This window comes from Tenebrio molitor, chromosome 7, assembly GCF_963966145.1.
Source record: "Tenebrio molitor chromosome 7, icTenMoli1.1, whole genome shotgun sequence".
In the NCBI taxonomy this organism is placed as follows: Eukaryota; Metazoa; Arthropoda; class Insecta; order Coleoptera; family Tenebrionidae; genus Tenebrio; species Tenebrio molitor.
Genome location: NC_091052.1, coordinates 20,092,381 through 20,110,356, shown reverse-complemented (window position 1 = coordinate 20,110,356; position 17,976 = coordinate 20,092,381). Strand labels below are relative to the sequence as shown.

Here is a 17,976-nt window from a genome sequence, read left to right as displayed (position 1 = left end):
ACTAAGACAAATTATCTAAAACCTCTGTTCTTTCGACAACGAAACACCAAAGACTTGTTTACAACTAACACAGTGAACTAAAGTACATGAAGTAAGATATACTTTTGTTGTTACTGAAGAAAACATAGCTAGGAACGATAAATGATGGATGATAATCAAGCAATTTAGGGCCGATTGCACCAACGCCAGTTAAAGTTAACTGTAGGTTAAAATGCTTCGTTACCTTAGTTACCTATTGTTATAACAATGTTTTCATATATTTTAGTCTGTAGTTAAATTTAACTCACATTGGTGCAACCGGCCTCTAGAGAATTATAGAAAATGACTTGGGCGTTAGAAAAGCAGCCATTAAGAACAACTTGCATGACTATTTAATACATCTGTCACTTAATGTTCATCAACCAATGAAACAAACTTAATTTTAGTGATTTCCATGGTTACAAAAGAATTGCAAGGGATATTGGACTAGTACAAATATCAGCGACTATTGTACTAGTAATCGAAGTGAATATTTTAAACAAATGAAAATCTTCATTAAAATTTTTTTTTGCAGCGAAAAACGAACACAAAATTATTATTTTCTAAAAATTGAAGTGTACATTTTGAAAAACTGAAAGAAATTTGAGGAATTTGATTCATTAAATAGTCTTCCAAATACGACTCGTAGTCAATGTTATGCAGATCATTTTTGCGGTGGTGTTACTCATGTCAACGGCGCTTTCGAATTCGACTCGTGCCAACGCACTCGTCAAATTCATATCCCGTCAAGTGGTGCTAAGCACATAATAACAGATGACAACAGTTTTTTCAGGACAAAAATCATTAAGCTACCATTCAGAGTGTTACTTATTATATCGTGCGTTCATTTAAATTTATCCCCAAAGTTGACGTTGAAGCCTCGATTGTGAACGCACTACACGGATAATGCATCACCGATAGCTGTTTAAATTTTACGCTTTTACAGGAGTGGTGCGGTCTCAATCGACGCTCCAACGCCAACTTTGAGGATAAATTTAAATGAACGCACGATATTATTGTAGTTTTAGAGAATTGTCTTCTTAATTTAAGAAAATATCGAAATACATATACCGGGACATTTTTTTAACTCTGAACATAGTCTAAGTATGGACTATGTTCAATTTTAAGAAACACAGATCAATGCATTGTGAGTTGCTTTGCAACCAACTATACCGAACACGAGAGATTTTGAAATAATGTTAAAAATTGTTCCGATTGATGGAATTGGTCTATCATGTGTTGCATTGGAAATGTCACGCACATTTCTAATGCTCTGATTGGCATAGAGTAACTGCATTATATGTATTTCTTCTTCAAACAACATGACCATTTTGTTAAACTGTCAAGTACTTATTTTCGTTACCTTGGTTACGTGATTATATACATGCATTGACCTGTGTTTTTTAAAACTGAACATAGGGAATAAGTATGGGCTATGTTCAATGTTAAAAAAATGTCCCGGTATGTACTTATATCGGCGTTGAAGAGTCGATTGTGAACGCACCACTCGACCATTTGCAGAGTAAAAACACAAACAACGCAAAAAGTGAAGTTAGCTTTAAACAGCTGATCAGTGATCTGTATAATCCGTGCTGCGTTCACAATCAACTCCTACTTTGAGGATAAATTTAAATGAACACCCGATATAAGTATGTACATAATATAAAAATTCACGACATAACTATTATTTAACCCGTGTATTTAAATGAGCAAATGACATTTCAAAGGATTCGTGATCTAAAACTTATTTGATCACACTATATACAGGATGTCCCAGAACTGGCTCCCCAAAGAAAAAAGGGAGCCTTAGGGCGAATATATTAACGTGTATTTTGAAGAAAAAAAGTCCTATCTCAAATGATAACCGAGAAAAGACATTCTGAAGTTGACCAATTAGAGTTGAGCATCATTAAGGTGGAATAATCGCAATTTTGCGTTGCCTAGGTTTCCTTTTTATCCGTAAACCTCTATAATTCTGTCGATTAGATTTGGTCCACTACATTTATTAGAATGATTGTTTACGTCAGTTTGACATTTGTTACACAATTTCGCTGCGATATTTAATTCAAGTTTATCATTTAACATGTATTTTTCCTCTGAGTACGTAGATATGATTCTTACTTTTGCGCGATGTGGGAACAATGCACGTGAAGCAGTAAGGTTGTACCGTGAACAATTTCCACAAAGACAAAGTCATCCGGATCATAAAACAATCCTGAAATTAATCGCTCGGGGTCGAGAAACGGGTCAGATGCAGCCAGTTCGAAGAAGAAGTTGGGGGTGCTCCAAGAAATGTAAGGACTGTCGAACACGAGGAAGCCGTATTGAATGTCTTTGAGGAAGACGGCACCCGGAGTATTCGAACAGTTTCTCGTGAAATGGGTTTATTCAAGAGTTCGGTGCAAAGAGTTCCAGCTGATAATAGGAGGCACCCGTACCACTATACAGGAGTACAACATCTTCTGTCAGAGGATTATCCAATTAGGCGAGAGTTTTATCTGTGGTTAATAAACCAAAATGATGCTCCACACTTCTTGTCACGGATACTGTTTTCTGATGAGTCGCTATTTTACCGGTAAGGTTGTTCCAATTATCACAACCTTCATATCTGGGCAGAGGAAAATCCAAGAGAATTATCTCCCAGAGGTTTTCAACACAGGTTTTCTGTGGACTGGGCTATTGGGCGATCGTTTGGCAAGTATAAGCGTGGTGGATCCTTCCATTTGTTAAAATTCCGAATCCCCGGCTCTAGATTGGACCGCTTCAATTCTCTGCAAGATTAAAGGGGGCAAGATATGCTCAGTTCATTGGCACGGAGCTACCTGATTTACTTGAAATTGTACCTCTTGCTTATCGCATAAATGACTGGTTCCAACATTTTAGTAGAAACGTTCGGGAAATTTTGGATAACCAATATCCACAGCGCTGGATCGGTCGAGGAGGACCGCATCATTGGCCTGCCAGGTCTCCAGATCTGAATCATTTATCGGCGGCCCATAAATTCAGAGGCTGATCTGAGAGTTCGAATTCAGGAGGCTTTGTTTCAGTTACTGAAGAAATGATAACACAGGCCTGCAAAACAAAACTTTTTAATCGATGTTTTGATTTTGATAACTGATTTTGTATAACATTGGAGCCCTGATTACAAAAATACAATTCATTTTTTTTGTATCACGTCAGGTTTTTTCACAATTAACAAAAAAAAATTAAGCAATTTATTTAGGAAAATAAGATGTTTATAATAATTCTTGGTTAATAATCTAACTAATTTTTTTATTCCTTATGAGAATGGCATCTTTAACGCTTTGTGAGGAAACTTCTTTTAATTGATTGCCTGCTGTATATTTTTTTTGGGTACATCGCGCTGTAACATCCAGCAAAAGTCTACCATCATTGATACGCTCCATCTTCCTTGATATCACCTCTCCATTTGTTTTATATCTTGGTCAAGACGTTCCCCTTGTTCCTCGCTGACAGCACCAAGATTTTTAGGAAAAAGATTTAAGTGCGAAAAGAGGAAATTCACTTTCAAACTCATATTACATCCCAAGATGTGAAAATTTTTAAACATGATTCTTACAATATTTTCGTAGTCTTCATCTTTGTGATTTCCAAGCAATTTTTCTATGACATTCTTAAATGCCGTCCAGGCATTCCTTTCAACAACATTCATAGAATTTTAAAAATCATTACCTTTGTACAAAGATCTTATTTGAGGTCTTAACCGCTTTTCATTTGGCATTGGAGAGATCTGGTAACTTTGTACATTAATACTTGAAACATTGTCCATTTTTATCAAGAGGCTTTACAAATTGCTTCATCAAACAAAGTTTGATATGCATTGGTGGTACCTAATACTACTTTTTTAGGATACAACTAAATTATTTTTTATTATTGCTTCCCGGTACAAGTCTAGTTCTTAAAGGCCACTTCTATTGAGTCCAGTGCTTGTCTCGTGCCCGGCAGTCCCACTCGCAAATAAAACAAGGAAATTTAGAATATCCATATTGTTGTCCGATATTACAGTATCGAAATTTTGAAATAATTCATTCATTCTAGGTGAACATTTCAATTTTAAGAAAAAACGATTTGTGAAAAAACTAGACGTGATAGCGCAAAACCAAAATCATTTTCGTAATCAGGGGGTCGAAATTGTTCAAAAACTGTCAATTTTATGCAAACATCGAAATCAGTGCAGGCTTGTGTAACTAACGCTACTACAAGAAGTTTGTTACGTAGAGCACAATTGTGCATACAAATGAATGGTGGTCATTTCGAACATCTGCTTTAAAATTGTTACCTATTTAAATAAATGGTTCTTTTTAGAATCGCCATTTTTATTGTTTTATTTCGAATTTTGCAATTGTCAAGTCTTGATGTTGATGACAGATAAACGTCAACGAATTTTTATATCGGAAAACGTCAAAATTCCAGTTGCCCAAACATTTTATTGATTTGTGCGATATCAGAGATTTTTTGTTGTTGTTTAGCAACCGATCGGATTTTTTAGTAACACCTGAGGACGAGCTTCCGGGATTCGTGAAATTAAAAACTTTATAACTCGGTAATTTGAGCTAGCAGAAAATTAATTTTAGTCAATTTGGAGTCTCTTTTGTTGTCGGCACATGCCTGTTTTCTCTGGGGAGCCAGTTCTGGGACACCTGTATTTCCTTCGAATCGAAATTATTTAGTTTTAATCAAATTTCCCTGCCCTAAAAATTATCAAACTTAAAAACAGTTTAAATCTGTTGTACTGTTATGAGCAGACTGGCAGTCTGCCACGCCAGACGATGTTAATCAAGCTTTTGATCACTCTCTGGAAATCCTGGAAATTTTTTTAACTCTGCATAATCCATGAATTAAGGACTGGAAAAATGAACTATACAATGTATACTAGATAATAAAAATGGTAATTATCATCACATGATGAAAATAAATAAGAATTTAAATAATAAAAACCACATTACAAATTGCCATTTGCCTTAGACTAGGTATCAGTATTTGTCAACCTCATATCTGTACTTGCGGTTCACTTGTTGATACTTTGAGTCATCATGGATTGTCTTGCATAAAAAGTGCAGGAAGAATTTCAAGACACAGTTGCCTTAATGACATTTTAAAACGTGCTTTTTCTTCTGCCAATATCCCTTGCATTCTCGAACCGACTGGTGTTCCCATTTATCTGAGTCGTCCATTTCACCTAAATCAGCTGCAAACTTAGCAGCAGTTCTTAAAAAAAGGAAATACAGGGTGACTGACGAAAAACCTTTGACGCTGTATCGTACTTATTCTTTATCCGATTTGAATAAATGACACATCAAATGAAATAGTTCGAAAAACACTTCATTATTATCCTATTCGATATTTTTTTCGACATCTATTTTTTGACAGACGATAGCCAACTTTTTTTTTTCAAATTACACTCTACATATTTTTTTATTCATTTTTATAAAGAATCTTCTTCTGAATATTCTTACATTAAAAGAAAAAACAAAAAATTTATTTTAAATGAAAAAAATTGAAAATAAAAAATGAAGTAATCAAATTTGTAAACAATACAAAATCTATTCTAGTTGCTCAAAATTTCCTCAATGCTGTTACAGACACTGTCGATACCTTCTAGAAATGCCCACCTTTGCATTCTGTAAAAAATTTCGGGGTTTTTCCTGACATACTCGCACTATCTTTTTTCTTAACTCTTTTTGGGTACCTGGTGGGGTCAAACAAACATTGTCTCGAAAGTTTCGAATGAATATAAATGGCTTCAAATCTGGAGATCTAGCGGGCCATCGAATAGCTTCTATGAGCACCCATTCGTCGTTCACCAAAATGATTTAAATGATTTAAAAATACAAAATTCATGCATGCATTATGTGGTATGGCGCCGTCCTGATGAAACACGACTCTATTCAACACTGCTAATGGTATCTCATCCAGAAAATTGCTTATTTCATTTTATAATAAATAATATGATATTTTTTTGATTGAGACTGCTATCAATAAAAAAGGGACCCACTAGTCCCTTCTATCTCCAAAAATGCCACACCACAGGTTAACACTAAATCGTCTTTGGAAATTTTCTTTCACAGCAACATTATTAGGCAGAATATAGCCTAAGGGAGTCCGTTTCGGTTCAGGGACGCGAGGGTCGCGGGTTCGATTCCGACCCAGGGCGAAATTAAAAAAAAAGGCTATATTCTGTCTCGTGATTCGGAAGTCACGTTAAGCCATTGGTCCCGGTCTATTGAGTTGGTCATCATGCCCCTCATAGATTTGTAAACCAGTCCTAGACTGTGTAACAAATTTCAAACTGTCTTGACAAATGAATACTCAGAGCTCACTTAGTCATTTCGAGCATTTAGAACAAACTTATCTCTTGTTTATTTTGGTCACTTGATTTTTAAATTTTGTACATTTACTCTTTAATTTCTTGACTTTTGTTTAATGTTAATGAATGGGTATAGTTCTTTGCATTTTATATTCAGAAGACAAATCTCTACAATACTGAATAAAACAAAATGTACAGTGCTATTTGAAAAAAAGAAGCTGATGTTCATCTGTCAAAAACTGGACGCAATATATTTTTTTTATTTAGTTGGTATTGAAGTGTTTTCAAAATTATTTCATTTGATGTGTAATTTATTCAAATCGGATAAAAAATAAGCAAAATACAGCATCAAAGGTTTTTCGTCAGTCACCCTGTATAAATCCTTATACGATAATTACTTTTTTGTTGCGTTTGCTGTGGAGACTTTGGGTCCTTGGAGCAATGATGCACTTTCTTTGCTGGATGAATTGGGAAAACTTTTATCTAATACCACAGGTATTCCTCAGGCGAAAATATACCTGAAGCAGCGCATTAGTATTGTATGTGATATTTTACATAGTATTGACTCGTTGGTTGTTAAATTGAGTATGAAATTCCGTCCAATTTTTATTTCAGTGGTCTATATACCACCATCTTGCAGTAATACTGATTATTGTGCGTTTGTTGATTTTTTGATCTCATTGTCTTGCTTGTATGGGTCTGACATGCTTATTCTGGGTAATTTTAATATCACTGAATTTGCGACCTGCTCATCGGGTGATTTGAAACTAACCGCGCTTTATAATTATATAGATAACCTTATGAATTTCTACTGTCTAAAACAGTTAAACGATGTTACTAACCACAACAACAGACTTTTGGATTTGGTGTTTTCGAATGCATGCAATGAATGTTGGGTGTCCAGAAGTCATGAGCCCTTTGTATCTGAGGATCTTCATCACCCGGCTCTTGAAATTGAACTTGTTGCTTCTAAGGCACGTTTAAGAAGGCTTTCATCTGCCAGTGACCTCGATTATAATTTCCGTAAGTGCAATTTTAACCTACTCTATGAATCACTGTTAAATGTTGATTGGTCGTTTCTTGATTCTGAGTCGAATGTTGAACGTGCTGTCTCCCAGTTTTATTCGGTGCTGTATCAAACTTTCCAAATGTATGTACCCAAGAAATCACCTTCCTTATCTCGTGAATATCCCACTTGGTTTACGATGAGCATCATAAAAGGTTTGAGAAAGAAAGATGCAGCTCGCAACGAAATCGGCTGATGACTACAACCACTTTAGATCTCTTAGATCTTCAATAAAATCTGAAATTAAGATCGCTTATTCTCAGTATCTACAGCATGTTAATAAGTCATTGAAGCAGAATCCTAAAAGTTTTTGGTCCTTTGTAAAATCGAAAAGAGATTCCAACGCTATTCCGTCAGAAATGCGCTATGGTAATAAAAATCTTAGTGATCCGAATGAAATTGCTGATGCCTTTGCTGATTACTTCGCTCAGTCTTTTATTAATAACAATAGCAACAGTCGATCTTATATTCAGGATGGTCTTAATCTTAGTTTAAATGCTAATATTATAAGTATCACCTCGGTAACTGAAGATGATGTAATTAAAGCCTTTAAGCAATTGAAACCGAAATTAACAACAGGTCCAGACAAAATTCCTGCCTTTATAGTGCGTGACTGTATGTATGTTTTCGTTAGACCACTAACAAGGATATTCAATCTCATTCTCAATTCAGGTAAATTTCCTAGTCAATGGAAAACTTCAAGAATTTGTACAGTCTATAAAAAAGGTGAGAAATCTGATATTAATAATTATAGACCGATTGCGATCATTTGTAATTTTGCCAAAATTTTTGAACTACTGCTACATACTTTCTTTCATAGGCATGTCTCTCGGACATTATCCCCACACCAGCATGGATTTATGAAAGGGCGCTCTGTTGAAACGAATCTTGTCTCACTCACGCAGTTTTTGGCTGAAGCTTTGAATGAAAATAAACAGGTCGATGTAATATACAGGGTGTCACAGAACTGGCTCCCCAGAGAAAACAGGCATGTGCCGCCAACAAAAGAGACTCTAAATTGACTAAAATAAATTTTCTGCTAGCTCAAATTACCGAGTTACAAAGTTTTTAATTTCACCAATCCCGGAAGCTCGTCCTCAGGTATTACTAAAAAATCCGATCGGTTGCTAAACAACAACAAAAAATCTCTGATATCGCACAAATCAATAAAATGTTTGGGCAACTGGAATTTTGACGTTTTCCGATATAAAAATTCGTTGACGTTTATCTGTCATCAACGTCAAGACTTGACAATTGCAAAATTCGAAATAAAACAATAAAAACGGCGATTCTAAAAAGAACCATTTATTTAAATAGGTAACAATGTTAAAGCAGATGTTCGAAATGACCACCATTCATTTATATGCACAATTGTGCTCTACGTAACAAACTTCTTGTAGTAGCGTTAGTTATCATTTCTTCAGTAACTGAAACAAAGCCTCCCGAATTCAAACTCTCAGATCAGCCTCTGAATTTATGGGCCGCCGATCAATGATTCAGATCTGGAGACCTGGCAGGCCAATGATGCGGTCCTCCTCGACCGATCCAGGGCTGTGGATATTGGTTATCCAAAATTTCCCGAACGTTTCTGCTAAAATGTTGGAACCAGTCATTTATGCGATAAGCAAGAGGTACAATTTCAAGTAAATCAGGTAGCTCCGTTCCAATGAACTGAGCATATCTTGCCCCCGTTAATCTTGCGGGGAATTCAAACGGTCCAATCGAGAGCCGGGGATTCGGAATTTTAACAAATGGAAGGATCCACCACGCTTATACTTGCCAAACGATCGCCCAATAGCCCAGTCCACAAATTAACAGAAAACCTATGTTGAAAACCTCTGAGGAATTATTCTCTTGGATTTTCCTCTGCCCAGATATGAAGGTTGTGATAATTGGAACAACCTTACTGGCAAAATAGCGACTCATCAGAAAACAGTATCCGTGACAAGAAGTGTGAAGCATCGTTTTGGTTTATTAACCATAGATAAAAGTCTCGCCTAATTGGATAATCCTCTGGCAGAAGATGTTGTACTCGTGTATAGTGGTACGGATGCCTCCTATTATCAGCTAGAACTCTCTGCACCGAACTTTTGGATAAACCCATTTCACGAGAAACTGTTCGAATACTCCGGGTGCCGTCTTCCTCAAAGACATTCAATACGGCTTCCTCGTGCTCGACAGTCCTTACATTTCTTGGAGCACCCCCAACTTTTCTTCGAACTGGCTGCATTTGACCCGATTCTCGACTCCGAGCGATTGTTTTATGATCCGGATGATTTTGTCTTTGCGGAAATTGTTCACGGTACAACCTTACGGCTTCACGTGCATTGTTCCCACATCGTGCAAAAGAATCATATCTACGTACTCAGAGGAAGAATACATATTAAATGATACACTTGAATTAAATATTGCAGCGAAATTCTATAACAAATGTCAAACTGACGTAAACAACCATTCTAATAAATGTAGTGGACCAAATCAAATGGACAGAATTATAGAGGTTTACGGATAAAAAGGAAACCTAGGCAACGCAAAATTGCGATTATTCCACTTTAATGATGGTCAACTCTAATTGGTCAACTTCAGAATGTCTTTTCTCGGTTATCATTTGAGATAGGACTTTTTTTCTTCAAAATACACGTTAATATATTTGCCCTAAGGCTCCCTTTTTTCTCTGGGGAGCCAGTTCTGGGACACCCTGTATACTGATTTTTCCAAAGCTTTTGACAGGATTGACCATCAGCTACTATTACATAAGTTAGATCGGTTTGGCTTCTTCGATCAGTTGATAAAATTAATCTGTTCCTATCTGTGCGATAGATATCTCTTTGTACGAGTGAATGGGTTCAAGTCAGGACTTTTCAGGCAGGGCACTGGGGTTCCTCAGGGTTCAGTATTGGGACCCTTTCTCTTCAATATATTTATAGATGACATTGCAGATCACCTCGACACACCATTTCTTCTGTTTGCTGATGATTTAAAAATCTATAATATGGTTAATTCAATTGAAGACTCTATGCGCTTGCAAAAGAATTTGGATGCAGTATATGAATGGTGTGTGAGAAATCGGCTTCTGCTAAATATTTCTAAATGTAATGTGATGACCTACGCGAGAAAAATGAACCCACTCTACACGGTGTATAAGATAAATGGATCAATGCTTGAGAAACCGGACTCCATTCGTGATTTGGGTGTAACTTTTAATTCAAAGCTTTCGTTTAATGATCACATTGATCTTGTGGCCCAATCAGCATTTAAGTCTCTGGGGTTTATAATGAGGAATAGTCGAGAAATATCTGACGCTGATACGCTCAAAACCCTGTAGGTATGTGACGTACGTTCGATCGCGTCTTGAGTATTCTTCGCTAGTTTGGTCACCCATCTACAATAGTCACATTTCTACGCTTGAAAGGGTACAGCGAAGGTTTCTCAAGGCTGTTGCTTGTTCTGTAGATGGAGTTTATCCTCCTAGAGGTTATCCCCAGGAACTCCTTCTTAAAGATTTAATCTTGTGTTGTTGGTTTCAAGACGTGTGGAGCATTCAATAATTTTCCTGTATAAAGTTCTGCATAATTTATATGATTGCCCTTATATACTATCTAAGATCTCTCTACGAGTTGCTCGACCTAATTCCAGAACTAAAAGTGTATTTTACATTCCGACTGTCAGAACTAATGTAGGAGAGAGCTCTCCACTGATTCAGGTGCTCAGGAACTACTCGGAAGTTGAGGAGTTGTTAGATATTTTTGTCTGCTCAATTCCAAGTATTAGGAGTTGCTTGAAACGAACATTGGCGAACAGATCATAGCTGCTGTCTTGTACCTTGTCCTTTAAATGGGCTTCACCTGTTGGACATTGTAAAGAATAATAATAATAATAATAATAATAATAATAATAATAATAATAATGATTCAGAGGGGTAATGCAGCCAGTGTTATTGGGACGGTGCCTTTATCTTCTACTTTTAAAGAATTATTTTATTTGCTTTAATTTTATCTATTTATACAGGGTTATTCACGAGATGGGTACTTCTGAATTTTTATTTTGCCGCAACCAACAATACAATGGCAGTGACTACTAAATCAAATGTAATATTTCTTTTAAATTAGAAATCAAAGTAAGTTGAATAGATTTATCAGAAATGTCAGATTGGCAGATAACCTGTATTTAATCAAAACTCAACAAATAAATTAACAAATTAAGTTAATGTAAAAGGTGTTCGAAGTGTGTCTACTATCGGCTTGGAAACATCCGCAGCGGCGACAGAATTCCTTCCACGCTCTCCATAAATGAGGATCATATCAGTCTTTTCGTCGTTATTGTAAAAACAATTTTTTCGAATTGACAAAGATTTTTTGCTTTAACGTCAAAGAGACAGGACTAAGAGCCGTCGTGGATTCAGTTATAATTATTTTTAAAATTTGAAATCAAGATATTGTTGTAATGTGTATAATGGGTTGCGGCAAAAAGAAATTCAGAAATACCTCTCTCGTGAATAACCTGTATGTATAAAGAATCAATCTATTATAATAAAAATATGTATTATAATAAAATATAATTAATTAATAGATGTGGAGTGTCCCAAAAATGGCGCACTAACGGTGCACTACGGTGTAGAAGAGATTGCCGTTAACGTCAGAAAAATGTTTAACAACATTCTATTGGACTTACTTGCTGATTGGCGGTCTTTGACTTAACTTAACAAGTCAATTATATGTATTAAATTGTCACTAGTAATATCCCGAGTGCATGTCAAATTATCGACAATTTGACATACACGAGAGGATATTTTGGCAGACTATTTCCTGAGAAAAATTTACATGATAAGTAAGTACAAATAAACGTAATTCTTTGTTTAAAAATTGGTTATTCTTTAAATTTTTATGTTCGAAAATTTGGCACTAGTGCAAATTATCGATAATTGCACTAATGCAGTATTATCGCTGTAATTCGATCGCTATTGGCTAAAATTCAAATATTCGATCTTTTTGATTGGCTTAAATTTTTCGAAGGAAATAGTCATGAAAACTACCTCGAATCGTACATATTATCACAAAGTACAAGATCACTCACTACCAATATCTAGTCCTGCATAATAGAGAATTTAGAACCTTTGGAAATAGTAAAAATTATCTTAAATCCACTACGGCAACATTGCAAGGTACGAGTATATTTTTGTTTACATTATCGTTAATTGCAATAATTGATTTTTTTGTCTGACTATTTCATTCATAGTTGTTTTTCAACCAATCATATTCCGTCACTCAGCAATGAATACAAAATCTCAACTGGAAAAATTAATCTCATCAAAGTTTTGCCAGACCCTATGGTCCAATGAAATCGCGAAGCGAGAGGTATGATCCAATGAAATTGCGAAGCTAGAGGGTTTTCAAATGGTAAAATTTTTGTCATAGCAACAGGTTTAATATGACAATCAAATAAAAAGTCAAAAATTTGTATAAAATGAATGAACAGAAACGTTTTTATTCATGAAATAGTCCTCCGAATACCATTCGTGGTAAAATTTTGTCGTGGACTTTTAAATTGGCCCTCATGCCATAAAGAGCCCAATTTAGACACGAACTCGTTGAATACCACCTACGTTTTTTTGTCCGGCGAGCCCCTTAAAGGCTCCAAATCGCTTAAAATCTTTAAAATTAGCTTGACATTTCGTTTTGACAAGTTGTGACATTTGTCAAAATCCGTTCACACAGGAAAAAATTCTCAAAATCTGACAGCGTCGAACAAAAAAAGTATACAGCGTATCCCAAAACTCGCTCCCCAGAGAAAACTTACCAATGCTGACGACAGTCTTGATCCTAAGAATGCCAACGAAGGAAAATTGATGTCCTGCATAACAAAGTTGTGAGACGTCTAAGATCCACCAATTTCAGAAAGGGAACTCCAGATGTTAATATGAATAGAATCGGTTACTAAGCGTATATTTAATTCCTGCCAAAGTGTCAACATCAACATGTTAGGTTAAGGCAAATGTTATTCAAGATGTCACATTCGCCATCGATCATATGAATCTATTTTTATTTTTTAAAATAAAACAACAAATGGTGCCGCAAAAGACTCAGTTTAGAATTCGTAACCATTTCCTGAACGCTACCCCTGAGTTCTTCTTCTGTAGGGCTCACATACAATATTTTTAATGTGGCCCCAAAGAAAGAAATCCAGAGGATTTAAATCGGGGGACTGCGCGGGCCAGTGTCCTATCCATCGATGAGGATACTGTTGATCCAAAATTTCTCGAACTTGTCGACTGATATGTGTTGGTGCGTTGGCGTGTTGAAACCAGCCGTTAGCACAAAATAGAAATAGAATGTCTTCAAGCAAATTGGGAAGTTCTGCGTTCAAAAATTCTGCGTAAATGTCTCCGTGCAGGAATTTCAAAAGGTCCTACCTAAAGAGGGAAGTTAGCTGACATGTAAACTAATTTCTATTGAAGATGTACCACACGATTCCCTAAAAGACCAGCCCACAAATTTATATAAAATCGTCGTTCAGTCTTCATCACTCGATCTACAGAAGTTTTCGAAATATTCAATTCCTGAGCAACTTCTCTAATGCTTTCGCTACCTTCTTAAAAGGCATCTAAAATAGCCTCTTCGTTCTCAACAGTGCGTACAGTCATGAGAATTTGATCTGTCTCGACTGTTCGTGCGATAACACTGAGGATCGTTTTGTGACCGGGATGATTCCTGTTAGGAAAACGTTGGGCATAAACCCTTGCTGGCTCTCTAGCATTCCGTCCACATTCTCCGTAAATTATCAACATTTCCACATAATTTTTTGCAGAATACATGATGAAAAAGCACGGTTGACTACGACGGCGGTACTAAAGCGATTTGAAGGGATTTGAATGAAATTTTGACACTGACGTTACTCAAAAGTTTCATAGTCTGTCAATTTATTGAAAACGTAATAAAATATGCAACCTAGCAACAATTACGGAAAATACACCTGGATGGCTTAAAACGCTTTGATTGGTCGAATTAAAATGTTCTTTTCTTGAATACCGTTCAAGATAGAAAAAAAATTCTCTGGGATTATTTATTTGTACTTTTATGACGATTTCTCCTCTTTTCTCCGAGGAGCGAGTTCTGGGACACCTGTATTATATCAAGCGATCAAATTTATTTGTAATCGAGTCATCCATGAATTTGAATCCGTATGTCTTTTACGATTGATATGTCGAGATCTAAGCTGTGTTTCAAGCTAGCGTGAGGTTCAAGTAACGACATACGATTTCGGATTCATGGATAACTCGATTACAAATTAATTTGATCGCTCTTTATACATATCTACAAATATAAATTTGAGTAATATTATTTAATAACACGTAAGTACAATTTCATAAAATTAATCTAGGTATCACATATTACATTTTTAGGAGTAAATATCTAAATGTCATAACCACTTTATTATCTCACCAACAAATACTAGATAAGTTTGATAACAAGTGATAACAACAAGTAACAACTCATATTTGTCGAATCTCTCAACGGCAACGATGTAGACGATGGATTTAAAATTTCGTCTCCATTTTTTGCCAATTTTTACCGCACTTTGGCTTTTATGCACCTTTATAATCTCGTAAGTTTTATATTATGTATTCTCTTAACACTAAATGTGCATAATCTTTCAAAACCTATTTTCAGTTATTTAGTGGCAGTATTCAATAACCATGTCTACGAATTTTTTCCTTACATCAGTGACACGGGCGCTTACCCACCGGAAAGTTGTATTTTTGGTGAAATGCTAAACATTGCAGCGGTTTTCAGTAATTAACAAAAATCAGTAATAAACTTCCATCAATTTATAAGCTTATTTCAGTGCTGATTACCATGTACGTTAGATACAAAGTAGTGGAATTGATAGATCATAAAAATATAAAAAAGTGTAAAACGTTGAACAATTGGTCGACTCTTTTCGGAGCTCTTTCCTGTTTAGGCATAAGTCTGGTGGCAAACTTTCAAGAAACATCAGAAATAAATGTTCATTTTGTTGGAGCGTTTTTGGCATTTGGAGTTGGAGCGATCTACTGCCTTATTCAGGTAAAAAATAGGTATCTCTAAACAGATGAACAAAAGTTTAAAAGGATTCTTGGACACTCGCAAAACATTGGTTTTTATTTCAGGCATATCTAACTTGGTTGTCGTATTCGAGCAAAGCTTTAAAATGTTTAAGAATACTGTTGAGTGGTCTGCTGATACCTTTCTACATTATCACAACTGCCTGTAGCATGCTGTCGTTTAATAAATTTGACGGTTGTATTAATAGCTTTGTAAATATTTAACGGTAATAATACCTTTCTTTGTTGTAGGCAACAGTCAGTTTAAATGGAATTACAAAAATTCAGGGTATGAGTTACATCTAGTTGCAACTTTTGCCGAATGGATTATGGCAATACTTATGACCTTGTATATAGGATCGTACTACGTAGAATTCAGATTAATTAAATTCCGAGAAATCTCTTTTATAACAACTGAATAAATAAAATAAGTATTTTTTTAAACGATATATCTGTTTATACAGAATTAAAATTCTGCCTATTGAGTAGTTCTTAGAATCTAAATAAAATGTGTAATGGTGTATTTACAAACTTAGTACATACGAGTTAACACTGATAACAAACTGGCACTACCCGTATTTGTTATCTGCTTGAAATACTCCTCTACACCTATTAATTAACTTTTATCTAAAGTTACCGAACTTATCCGGATTTCTAAACATTTTCAGATAATAGATCGAACAGAGAACCTCCAAAGTAATGTTTGAAATTTGAATTTGAAAAATGGAGTCAACGCGCTAATGGTTTCAAATAATTGTTATTTAAGGAATTTACGCGATTGTCAAAAATAAATACGAATACGTACGCAGACGCAATTTTATGAAGAACGATCAATGATAGTGTTCACCCAAAAAACGTTACTGTCTTCCACATGACATAACATACAATGTGATCAAAAAGAAAACAAATCAGAGCAGGCGTTGCAAATTATCGGTCATGGGCGTAGATAATTTGTGGTCTCAACGGCACTGTATAAGAAATCATACCTCACGTTGGAATTATAATTGTGCATTTTATTATTATTAAATATATGATAATGGAGAAAATTTAGAAAATAAATAAAAGCAACAATTTACCTTCGTAAGAATGGTTAATTGACCAACTTTATTACCAAAGGCGACGCCACTGGTAAGCAGATTTTTCGGTGAAATTCCATAATGCCAAAGGTTGTCAACGTTAACCTAGAAAACAAATTTTCGATTTCGGCAACGTTTACAGACGTTTCCTGTAATTGTAAGCAACAATTATTCCAGAATAAGTGGTAAAATGGGTTTTATCATTGAAGATAAAGCATTAATTATTAATAGATGTTTCGAGAAGTAGGCAACCAATAAAACGACTGTGCGTAGCAAGTATACATACCAGGTGTAGAATTGTTTTACGAGACAGCATTTTACATGTGAAAATAAATAATTTCAATTATTTGCTCTCCTAACAGTTTTACGGCAAAGTAGTTAAGATGAAAGTTAGAGAGAATTAAAATTACTGTCTAATTTCAATCTTAGTTTTTTTCTAACATCTTGTGGTGCTGAAGGAAAGGTAAGAAAGGAGTTAACACAAACAATACTAAAAAACAGTACCTACTAGCCTTGTAATTTGACTTCAAAAATTATTTGTCAGATGGTATCACTATTATTTAATTTTCTTTTCGTTTTGCCTTTCAAGTGAACTCGTACTTACAGGACGAATGAAAAGGCATCTTTTATTAAATGGTATTATGGAGGATCTTCTTTAAGAAACTTCCAAGCAACGTTTGCCTCAGATTTCTCAGACGGACCAATTCCGGCCATAGAAACAATTCGAAGAATTGTAGAGAAGTTTGAACATTAAATAAAAGAGACCTTTTCATTCGTCCTGTAGTCCTGTAGTTCATTTGAAGGGCAAATCAAAATTTTTCTCTTAATTCCTTTCTTGCTTTTCTTTCAGTACCACAAGATGTTAGAAAAAAACTAAGACCCAAATTTGACAGTAATTTTAATTCTCTCTAACTTTCATCTTAACTATTTTGTCGCAAAATTGTTAGGAGAGCAAATAATTGAATGTCCTTATTTTTCCATGGAAAATGCTATGTCTACATCCGGTATGCGTATCAGCCAACCTCAGACAAACGTTTCGATAAAACAAAAGATGAGGTAGCGCTCTCGATTTATTTTCTTTTTGATCACTCGGTATTTTAAATGCACGTAAAAACCTAACTTACAGTGAACTCTGTTCGGATTAATAAAAAGTCAAACAAAAGTTATGTTTAATGAAATTTTAAAAACAAATAACAACAGTTCGCTAACTTATATTTTTAGTTTGAAATTTTCTTCTCAATTAATCTAAGGCTTATTTCAAAAATTCGATTTGCTTAAATACCTACACTAATCAAAACGAAAAATGAGTCACTTTTACGAAGGTTTTTTTACTGGAATAATTTATTATGATAATTTGTTGTTATCGCAATATAGGAGACTGTTTACTAAAAATTACTAACAATCTATT

The 17,976-nt window shown here is 35.1% G+C and overlaps 1 protein-coding gene across 1 annotated transcript; it reads left to right on the top strand.

Annotated features, from left to right (window-relative positions):
• Window positions 1-14,855: 14,855 nt before the first annotated feature.
• LOC138135415 (DNA damage-regulated autophagy modulator protein 2-like) lies at window positions 14,856-15,930 on the top strand. Its single transcript, XM_069054138.1, has 5 exons — window positions 14,856-15,014; window positions 15,080-15,201; window positions 15,255-15,475; window positions 15,559-15,688; window positions 15,745-15,930. The coding sequence occupies exons 1-5, from the start codon at window positions 14,941-14,943 to the stop codon at window positions 15,912-15,914; spliced, it is 717 nt and encodes a 238-aa protein (XP_068910239.1). The 5' UTR covers window positions 14,856-14,940; the 3' UTR covers window positions 15,915-15,930.
• The last annotated feature ends 2,046 nt before the right edge of the window (window positions 15,931-17,976 follow it).

Coding starts and splice junctions, on each gene's coding strand:
- LOC138135415 (XM_069054138.1), top strand. CDS start 14,941: ATGGATTTAAAATTTCGTCTCCATTTTTTGCCAATTTTTACCGCACTT. Junction 15,015..15,079: donor TTATGCACCTTTATAATCTC/GTAAGTTTTATA, acceptor ACCTATTTTCAG/TTATTTAGTGGCAGTATTCA. Junction 15,689..15,744: donor GTCGTTTAATAAATTTGACG/GTTGTATTAATA, acceptor TCTTTGTTGTAG/GCAACAGTCAGTTTAAATGG.